General features: G+C 34.3%; 2 protein-coding genes across 2 annotated transcripts; one reads left to right on the top strand and one right to left on the bottom strand.

Moving 5' to 3' along the window:
* Positions 1 to 1,172: 1,172 nt before the first annotated feature.
* LOC127157205 (SLAM family member 9) lies at positions 1,173 to 2,637 on the top strand. The gene is made up of 4 exons (XM_051100438.1): positions 1,173 to 1,224; positions 1,449 to 1,751; positions 2,112 to 2,402; positions 2,483 to 2,637. Exons 1-4 carry the CDS (start codon positions 1,173 to 1,175, stop codon positions 2,635 to 2,637), a joined length of 801 nt encoding a protein of 266 aa, XP_050956395.1.
* Positions 2,638 to 5,706: 3,069 nt separating this feature from the next.
* On the bottom strand, positions 5,707 to 10,440 carry LOC127157206 (uncharacterized). Its single transcript, XM_051100439.1, has 5 exons — positions 10,140 to 10,440; positions 9,801 to 9,908; positions 9,221 to 9,526; positions 6,027 to 6,366; positions 5,707 to 5,926 (listed from the first exon to the last, which is right to left on the bottom strand). The coding sequence occupies exons 1-4, from the start codon at positions 10,438 to 10,440 to the stop codon at positions 6,029 to 6,031; spliced, it is 1,053 nt and encodes a 350-aa protein (XP_050956396.1). The 3' UTR covers positions 5,707 to 5,926; positions 6,027 to 6,028.
* Between the last annotated feature and the right edge of the window lie 353 nt (positions 10,441 to 10,793).

Raw genomic sequence — 10,793 nt, forward strand, 5'->3', positions numbered from 1 at the left:
GATGACTGACCAGGACCAATCTCCCTTCTGTGTGACTGACTGAAGTTTGTAAACTGCTGCTCTCACTTGAAAACTGGAAATTCCCATCCCTCCATTGAAACAGTATACAAACAGAGATGGGGCAGTATAGCTGTGGAAAGATTTCTCTCTCATCTCTTCATTTTGATAGATTTATACCATATCAAATTTATCTCTTAACGGGTTAAGCACTTCTCTGAACAATTTTCCAACAGAAATGCTATAATAACCGTGTCCTGACCCACTCTCGACAAAGTCGAATGTGTAAAGTGGTGAAACTCTGCAGTCACTGAATAAATCCCTCCAGTAGCACCTCCAGCGCAGTAGGATTTTTGTCTGTTGTTTAATTCCTTTTGGATCTGAATTGATGCACTTCAAGGTCTTCAATGAACATGGTTTAGGCCAAAAATGCCTTCAAAATGAAAGTTTAATGAGTAAAAAATAAATAAATAAATAAATCACCAAACACGAGTTTATGTTTTTTATGCCATTAATGTCGAAGTAAAGCAATATCAGAAGTGTAAATGTGTAAATGTGACGCCTACTGCTTTTGATTTGATAAAAGTTCTGTACACAAAAAAATAGTACTTACATTTTACATGTATGTTTTACATTTTACATTTTGCATGTTCTTGCTCTTTCCAAGAAAAGAGCTCAGAATAAATCACAGTAAATGCTAAACTGCATCTCTAAAAACGCAACACGCATTAACCATCTTCCCAAATGTATTATAGGTATTGTTTAAAAATCCTTTTCTTATCATAGGAGCCGCTTTAAGGTCTCCCTGCATTTTTCTTACAAAATAAAATCTCTGTGGTATAATATTAATACTAAAAGAATAAGGATAAAAAATAATACATCAACAAATATTAGTATTGTAATTTTACTGATGATCTGTAAAATACAATTACTACTACATCAATAAAAACAACAATAATTGTACTCTTTTATTCTCTTTCTCTTTCTGTAGATCAAACATTCTGAGAAATCATGTACAGTCTGTGAAAGGGAGGTGCTACTGGAGGAGTTTATTCACAGTCAATGCAGAGTTTCACTGAACCACTTCATTAGCGACAGCTTCATTTGCTTTCACTTGTTTGAGGTCAGGAGGGCTGATTATTATATCAGTTCTGTTATTAAACTGTTATGTAAAAATGCAGAAGAAAATGTTTATTCTCATCTGTTTGTGCTCATGGAGTCTGGCTGGTGAGTATTTATATGGCTTCAGTTCTGTTCATATTATCATTCGTCCTCAAACATATTTCTCTTATTTTTCATCATTTATTTTGCCTATAATATTTTGCCTACATGTATTTCTAACACTGTAAGTATTAGTGCAGGGCGAAGGATTGTTTTGCCATGACAATTTTAAACCACTTAAACATGACTAATTTTTTTTAACTTAGTGAATATTCCTGTTTGTTCATCAGGTGTGTTTAGTGAGTCAGTGTCAGTGATGGAGGAAGAATCTCTCACTTTAAACACTGGTGTTACTGAAATGCAGCACGATGATCTGATATTGTGGACATTTGGACCCCTTCTCATAGCTAAAATCAACGGAAAAGACAATAAGAGAGAGTTTTATGATGAAAAATTCAGAGACAGATTGAAGCTGAATAATCAGACTGGATCTCTAACCATCACAAACACCAGAACCACAGACTCTGGACTTTATACAGTCACCAGCAGCAGAATAGAGATGCCGCTCAACACATTGAATATCATTGTCTATGGTGAGTTAAAAGTACTTTTCACACTCACACTAATTTGATTTCTCTACTTAAAATGTCAAGCGAAAACATAAAAGTATTGTCTTTGTACAAATATCTACGGAAAACACAAAGCATGTATAAGCACACGCCAGTGCCAATAGCCTCGTCGTGCCGATACATACGCATACGCAAACCCGAGTTCGATTCCCGTCTCAAGGTCCTTTGCCGATTCCGACCCCTTCTCTCCACCTCTGTCTGCTCTGTACTTTCCTACACATTAAGGCATAAAAGCCCATGAATATATGTATAATATGTTGAGCATTGATTGAATAATCAAATTTGAACACATCTATTAATTACATTTATTCTCTTTTCTTCCAGCTCATCTACCTGTTCCTGTCATCAGCAGCATGTCTTCACAAAATCTATCATCATCAGGATCAACAACGTCCAAATGTTCACTGCTGTGTTCAGTGGTGAATGTGAGTGATGTGAGTCTCTCCTGGTACAAAGGAAACAGTTTATTGTCCAGCATCAGTGTGTCTGATCTCAGCAGAAGTGTTTATTTACATCTGGAGTGTCTGGATGATTCCTACAGCTGTGTGGTGAACAATCCCATCAGCAACCAGACGCAACATCTCAACAACACTCAACTCTGTCAGCCATGTTCAGGTACTTCAATTACACACACACACAAACTAAATAAATCATATTTCTGTTTTTCTAATGCTGCTTATTTCTTTTCTCAAAAGACTTCATCCACTGCTGTGGACCTACTGAAGCTGTGATCCGATTGGCTCTCTCTGCTCTGGTGGGCGTGGTTGCTGTGGCTGTTCTTGTTTATGATATCAGACCAAGACATCTTCAACAGAGGAGGGAGCAGACGTCACCATCAAACTCTGAATAAAAAAGATAATCAGGAAAGTGGGTGTTCTTGATTTACTGTAGATTTACTGATATTATATTACAAAAAAATAATTTTAAAATATAATTTCATTTTTTTTTCTAATCTAAACCCGCCTTTTTTAGTTTTCTTTTTTTCCATCCGTTGTGTAATTTTTCACAATACAAGTCTTCTTCTTATTATTGTTGTGAGTGAATGAAGTCTCATAGATTCACACTCAGTGAGAAAATGATCTGCACATCTGTATCTCAATAAAAGCTTTAGGTGCTCGCTGACAGATTGTTGGGTTTGTAGCTGAACATTTTTAATTTCCACCGTTTTATTATTTTAATATATTGTGTATTATTTTCTCTCCTCTCTTCCGGTCCATGATCGCCTCTGCCGGTAGATGTTGTAACTATCTGGGGACACAAGGCAACTTCCTTTTTCAGTCATTTAGGAGCTAATGTGTGGACAAATGTGTGTTGACAGAGATCATGTCTCACTAACATTTCCGTTACGACCCCGAAGTGGTCTAGGGGTTCTGGGGTCGCACATTTAAAATATAGACATTAAAAACATACATACAAGCAATGTGCAGAACAAAGATATAGTGTAATAAAGTGATTTATTAAGGGTGGAAATTAAATAACTACAAAGGTCTACAAAGATGTGATATATATGTACAATATTTACAGTATTTACATGAACAGAAAAACACAAGACAGCGGGAAGAAGGGACGCGGGCGGTGCTTAATCAAAGAAAATAACAAAACCACAACCCCTCTAACTTCTTAATCTGGCGCGCTCTTTTATCCGGGAGGGTCTTGTCCGATTGGGGGCGACAGGGTGGGTGACGTCAGCGGTAAATGATGATTGACGGGTGACAGGACCAATGACCGGTAACCGGGAAAAGCGAAAGTAAACGGGAGAAGAGACAGCGGGAAACACAACACGAGCACGTAACAATTTCACATTTATTTTTTCTTCTGCTGTCATTGTGTGTGTTTTGTAACATTATACACTATATACCATTCCAAAGCTTTGAGTCAGCGTTTGTTTGTTTGCATATTTATTTATTTATTTATTTATTTATTTAATACTTTCATTTAGCGAAGATTATTTAAATTAATCAAAAGTGATGATAAAGACATTTATAATGTTACAAAGGATTTCTACTTCAGATAAATGCTGTTCTTCTGAACCTTCTATTCATCAAAGAAACCTGAAAAAAATTATACTCAGCTATTTTCAACATTAATAATAATAATAATAATAATAATAATAAATGTTTTTTGAGCAGCAAATGGGAATATTAGAATGATTTCTGAAGGATCATGTGACTGGAGTAATGATGCTGAAAATTCAACATCAGAATCACCGGAATAAATTACATTTTAAAATAGATTCAAATATAAAACAGTTACTTTAAATGGCAAAAATAATTACAAATTGTACTGTTTTTGCTGTACTTTGGATCAAATAAATGCAGGCTTAGTGAGCAGAAGAGACTTCTTTACAGTTTTTTTTTTTTTTTTTTTTAAACTGCTTACATACATTTTCAAATATTTGCCCCTCTTTTTAAAAACTTAACACACAAGCACTGCATTCAAAATATCACACACACATCTCAAAAGCAAACATTTGTCTTATGTTGCAAACACCTTTGCCATAATATTATATTTTTGTATATATCATATACACACAGTTATTAAAAACCTAAATCTCTTCTTTCATGAGCTCCCATGTACATTTTTGTACAAGACTGAAAGTAATTGCCTGAGAGATGTTGGAAAATTCATGGCTTGAAAACAAACAAAAAAGTTTGTTTTCAAGACTGAAAACAAACTTTTTTTGATTAATTAATTAACTTATTTTTTATGACAGTTGGACAGTTGCTGTATTTTAATGCAGAAGGAGTCATTTCTTATGTATGCCATATATCCATTTCAAAAGTACATATTTACACATAACTGGGATATTGATTGAAATATTGATATATATATATAGCCTTTGGCCTTTGGCTGCTTTTGCATGCAGCATTGTATGAGGAATTTCAGAGAACTGGTTTATCATTGGTTGATGAACACTTTCTAAAGTAAAAAGATTCACCTGCACAATTCATGGCAAATTTACAAAAAGACTAATAGAAATGTGTAGAAATGAACTTCAAAAGAATGAGAAACTGCACAAGTGATGATGTGGAGGTTGAACAAGTAAAGTAGTTTTGAGAATTTATTTTCAGATCTGAGAAATGCACCAAAGCGAATGAGAAAAACAGTATAACCTGACCTTTGGCCTGATTTTTGTGTGTTAACTGTGTGTTGTGTTTTGCAAAAAGAGTTTTATGAAATTGAAAACTGAGTCAAAGGCTGAGAATTAGTGTATGTTTTTGCAAATTTGGTGTGTGGTTCTGGTATTTGAGTGTCATGTTTTAGAAATTGACAAAGATTTTGTGTGTAAGCAGTTGAAAAAAGTTGTGTATTTCATTTCTTTAATACTGTGTAATACTATATTTACAACCACAAATGCCACAAAAAAAAAAAAAAAAAAAAAGACAAATACTGTGAATTTTGCCAATTACTTTCAATCTTGTACAGAAATGTACATATGAACTAAAAAATGAAAGTAGAGCTTTAAGTTTTGGATAACTGTGTATATGATATGTTCAAAAATATAATATTAAGGCAAAGGTGTTTGCAACGTATGGCAAATGTTTACTTTTGAGATGTGTTTGTGATATTTTGAATGAAGTGCTTAATTTTGCAAGAGATGTGAGGCATTTTGCATTTTGTGTGTGCAATTCTTGGATTTGTGTATAAAGTTTTGAAAAAAGGAGGCAAAGTTTTGAACACATGTGTAAACAGTTAAAAAAAACTGTAAGATCTTTATCATCAAGCAGTTGCTTTTGTCAAAAATAAAACAACACATTCATGCTTTAGCATGAATACATAGGCACTATAAATTAGGGTTGTATATCTGACATTCAGATGTTATTAATATTCGAGGATGAGAACTTAATAACTAATATTTAATTAATTAAAATATTTATACACATACATACACATTTGTTCTGTAATATAGCAATAATATAATAAATATATAAATCTATGTTTTTTTGATTAATCTAAAATCAACAATGCTTTTTAAATGCAAGTTTAAAAACAGCTCAACACACAGATTCATTTCTCACTTTTACTGGACAGGTTCTAGAGGCTCATTAAAACTGAAAAAATGTTTTGTTGTTGTAGATGCCCTCCTGCTCATTTACTCCATCCAGATCCTTACTCATTCACTTGTCTTTCTGTGTAACCTGAATAAAAATAGAAATAAAATGTGTGAAATCATTTCATTGCAGAATTAACTGCAGAAACAGAACAGAATGTCTGAGGAAGAACTGTGATTGTTATTACATTCACAGACTTGAGACATGTTTGACATAAACAAAGATTTTTCTACATGAGGTTCTTCCTCTGCTAAGGATCAGTAGTTTATAGAGTCCAGCATCATCAGTTCTGATGTTGTTGATGGTCAGTGATCCAGTCGTCTCGTCCAGCTTCAGTCTGCCTTTGAATTTCTCATCAGCATCTTCATGTTTAGTGATCACTTTGGTCTCTCCATTAAGTTCAACTTTAATATCAGCTATTTGAGTGTCTTCAGCTCCAAACAGCCACCGTATCTCATCATCTGTCTTTATTTTAATATCAGTCTTCAGAATGACAGAATCTTCTTCATTAACTGTCTCTGACTTCCCTGCATGTCACAACAGCACAAAGATGAGAAAGGAGAAAGAAGAGAAAGTCAGTAAAGCTTCATTTAAGATGTGCGTGGTTGTACATACATGAGAGCAAGTATAGGTAAGAATGAACTACACATGCACCTTATGTGATATTACAGATTTTTCAACTGCTTACACACAAAATCTTTACTTGTCACACCATTTAATTTTCTTTGGTTAATCTTCTTCTAAAACTTGAAGTGGCGAAGATGTATGGAAAGAGTCTTAAAAATATGTTACATTTAACTACATGAATCATTTATATACCCTGGAGTAACAGCTGACTACCAGTTACAAAAAACACCATAACAGTCTGTCACAGGCAATTCTAGTTGTATTTTTCATCAATTAATTTGTGTCATTCCAGCTGGAATCATCAAAAGTTCCCCACCTGACCCCCTCAGATTTGTCTGAAAAAAATCTATGTGATGGGTAATATGCCCAATAGATCATATAAATATACATCTACTGTGCATACTTTTTTTTTTTTTTACAAAAAAATCGGTAAAAAAAAAGTTTTTCACCCCATTTTGGCATCACTGTCTGAGTGACCATGTTCAGACTAAAATATCTCCAGATTAATTTGTGCCAGGTCCATGAAATTTTCTGGGCTAAGAGCATTAGTTCCAGAACTGCTGTGATTACAACTCACAGCATTCTTTAATGAATTTACACCTAAATGCTGGCAATCTACTTTTCTTTGAAACTATTATTTTAAATTTTCAGATGTCCATAGAAACCTCAATTTTCAATGTATAGGCATCAAACTTGGTAAATGGTCTGATATGTACCATGTCTTTCACATCCTTTGAAATCAGACAATAGAGTCTGATGGATGTTGAGATATTAAGGTCCAAAAATTGAAAAAAACTCATTTACACCAATGTTCAGAGCAATATTTCCCATGAATGACACCAGGTGTGAACATGAAACTTTTTTTTTTTTTTTTTTTTTGAAAGAGCATGTTCTTATTGATAAAAATATATATATATATATATATATATATATATATATAGATAATGTATAAAAAATTGGGATGGGGTTTTGCCTCATTTTTCTGTAATAATTAAAAAAAAAAAAATCATTGTTGTGTGACATTCACAACTACTGTAGTACCAGCTATTTTGAAATCATATGCCTAAATTAATGCTATAATGCAGCATTCCATTGTGCTCGGGACTCGGGGAAATCCGACCTCCACCTCGGGAAAGTGCAATGGAACGGCCACTTAAGTTGGGGGTCCGAAACACACACTCGGGCCAGTTCTAACTCTGATTCACTGACTACCGACATTCAGTGGAATGCAACATTAGTACCTAATCTTGATGCTCCACCCAATCCAGTGAATAATACATCCATTTTCATTGAGAAAGCAATATTGATTAGAAATAATAATATTCAGGTGGTATGAGATCTAGCATCAATCAATCAATCAGTCAATCAGTCAACAATGATCAATTTTGAGGTCAGTCGAGTATCAGGAACACCAGGATTCCATGTCAACTTTGAGGTTGACCCAGTTGAACAAGGTCTTAACATCACAGATATGGCCCCAGGACAATATGTTACTTGTGTGTATGACCGACAATGGTGGGTTGGTATCATCAGAGACGTCTCTGACACAGAGCAAGACATTCAAGTACTTTTGGCCAAAAAGGGAAGATGTCTGTTGGGTGCCTCTCCAGTACATCATAATGAAAATTGATGTGCCAGTTACTTCCACTGCACAATGTTATGTCATAAAAGAAAATGAAACTGTGGATTCAGACACTTTCATGAACAACTTTCAGTAACTGTTATGTCACACATTTATTTGTGTTGGTGGTATACATTATTAAAGTGACTCATGTCTGGAAGTACGTTTTTTGTATTTTGTGTTTTTTGTATAAGTGAAACATTAATAAATTCTGTTGAAATGCCCATACCAAGTTGAATAGCAAAAGTGAACAATAGGATCAGTGACGAAACTCTGAGTTTTAAAAAAATCATTACAGAAAAATGAGGCAAAACCCCATCCTATTTTTTTTTTTAATATTTTATCAATAACAATTTGCTCTTTCAAAAAAACAAGTTTTATGTTCACACTTGGTGTCATTCATGGGAAATATTGCTGCAAACATTGGTGTAAATGCTTTTTTCCCCATTTCTGGACCTTAATTTAAAATCAACATCCATCAGACTTATTGTCTGATATCAATAGATGTGAAAGACATGGTACATTCAGACCATTTACATAATCTCTGCATCTTCAGCAAGTCTCATGCTTATACATTGAAAATTGAGGTTTCTATGGACATCTGAAAACCCTTAAAGTAATAGTTTCAAAGAAAAGTAGAGGGCCAGCATTCAGGTGTAATCTCAGTAACAATGCTGTGAGTTGTAACTCATGCAGTTCTGGACTAAGACTCTTAGCCCAGAAAATTTCATGGACCTGGCACAACTAGTTCTGGAGATATTTCAGTCTGAACATGGTCACTGAGACTGTGATGCCAAAACGTGGTAAAAAACAAGGTTTTTACAGATTAATTATATGATCTATTGGTCATTTACCCATCACTGGAGTAGATTTGACTTCAGACAAAAAAGAAGGTCAGGTGGGGAGCTTTTCCAAAACTTGATGATTCCAGCTGGAATGACCCATTTCTTAAATTATCCTTTGACTATGTTGTGGCCCGCCTTCTAATGGCGAAACAATTTTTTTGGCCCGATGCCAAACTTACTTGCTGATCTCTGCCCTATAGTGCTTATGAGCTAAAGAAACCACAAAAACAGACCAACAGAAGCATAAAGAACTGTGACATTTTTACATAAAAAGACAGAGATACTCACCTCTGATATAAACAATAAATTTCTTCTTGTATTTATTGTTGATCAGTAACTTAAAGGGTCCAGTGTGTTCAATTCCAGCGTTTGTGATAGTCAGTGATCCAGTCTTCTTGTCCAGCTTCAGTCTGTCTCTGAATATCCCATGATGAACATCATCATATGTTGTGATCTCACCGGTCCCTCCAATGATTTTAGCTGTGGGATAGTCTTCATTTCCAGACTGCCACTCTATTACATCCCCTGTCTGTATTTCAGTAACACCAGTGTTTATTTCGACACTGTCTCCCTCCATCCCTGACACTGTTATTGCTTCATGTCACAGCAGCACAAAGAAATAGAAATTATTAGTGAACAAACTGATGAAACACTGAGAATATACTGTGTGATTCTTCACATGTGCTTCTAATAATCAGTTTTTCATCTCTTTTTCTTAAATATCTGTAACAATTTACAACCTATTAACAAATCTGAGTCTAAAAAACAACACTAAATAAATCTGTCATTACTAGATCACACAATAAAGTAAACATTTCTGTTGCTGTATCAGCTGTAATAAGTATTACTTAATATATGTAATACTTACGGATTTCAGCTATCTTCTGGCGATAATAAATCACACCAGCAGCTGCTGCAGCCACCAGCAGAACAGCAACAACAATCCCTGCTACAACAGCTGGAGACAAATCTGAACCTGTAATAATAAAGAGAAACAGTCATTACTTTGAATGTGTGTCTGATCTAAAACAACCACTAGAAACACCAGCTCTGTATAGCCTGTATACCTGTTGATGTCAGTGCACAGTAAATTTTCTTATTTTAAAGCAAGATTTGATTCCCCGTAATATAAATGTCACATCGTCTGAATTATTCATAGTCAGCTGATGAATAATTATTACCTTTAAGCAAGACTTGAGTTACTCACCACTGATGGTAACAATGTATTTCCGGTATACAGTCAGTTTGTTGCTGCTAATTTTTACTTTATAAAGTCCAGAGTCTGTGGTTCTGGTGTTTGTGATGGTCAGAGATCCAGTCTGATGATTCAGCTTCAGTCTGTCTCTGAATCTCTCATCAGTTTCATCATATAATGGTGGGCTCTTGGTCTCTACATCATGTTTAGCTATAAGTTTTCCTTCATCTCCAAACCTCCAAACTATAAGCTCATCTCTGTATAACTGACGAACAACAGTCTGAAGAGTGACAGGATTCTCTGCAAGAATCATATTCAGTTACTGGCACGATTAGATCAGCTTATGGTTACAATAAGGCATATGCAGATTATAGCTGTAATATTGCCATATTATCATTCTGTAAGACTGCTGAACATTTGTTAATATTTGTTGGCTGTACTTTCAATATCAGTTTAATTGAGTTTTTTTTTTTAATAAAACAGAAAGAAACATCTAATTATTTAAATATATATATATATATATATATATATATAAAGAGAGAGAGAGAGAGAGAGAGAGAGATCTTTTATTTTTACACTCCTTTATTATCAAAATTTTTCTTACAATTTCAATTCATCTTCCTTTTCTTTTTTCTTTTTCTTTTATGAAGTTAAAAAATGACAATT

This window comes from Labeo rohita, unplaced genomic scaffold (assembly GCF_022985175.1).
Source record: "Labeo rohita strain BAU-BD-2019 unplaced genomic scaffold, IGBB_LRoh.1.0 scaffold_101, whole genome shotgun sequence".
Classification (NCBI taxonomy): domain Eukaryota; kingdom Metazoa; phylum Chordata; class Actinopteri; order Cypriniformes; family Cyprinidae; genus Labeo; species Labeo rohita.

Bases quoted from the DNA above. Each gene is read 5' to 3' on its own strand.
- LOC127157205 (XM_051100438.1), top strand. From the start codon at position 1,173: ATGCAGAAGAAAATGTTTATTCTCATCTGTTTGTGCTCATGGAGTCTG. The intron at 1,752-2,111 runs GTGAGTTAAAAG...CTTTTCTTCCAG, and splicing joins ATTGAATATCATTGTCTATG to CTCATCTACCTGTTCCTGTC. The intron at 2,403-2,482 runs GTACTTCAATTA...TTTTCTCAAAAG, and splicing joins ACTCTGTCAGCCATGTTCAG to ACTTCATCCACTGCTGTGGA.
- LOC127157206 (XM_051100439.1), bottom strand. From the start codon at position 10,440: ATGATTCTTGCAGAGAATCCTGTCACTCTTCAGACTGTTGTTCGTCAG. The intron at 9,909-10,139 runs GTGAGTAACTCA...TTATTATTACAG, and splicing joins ATACATTGTTACCATCAGTG to GTTCAGATTTGTCTCCAGCT. The intron at 6,367-9,220 runs GTGAGTATCTCT...TGTGACATGCAG, and splicing joins ATTTATTGTTTATATCAGAG to GGAAGTCAGAGACAGTTAAT.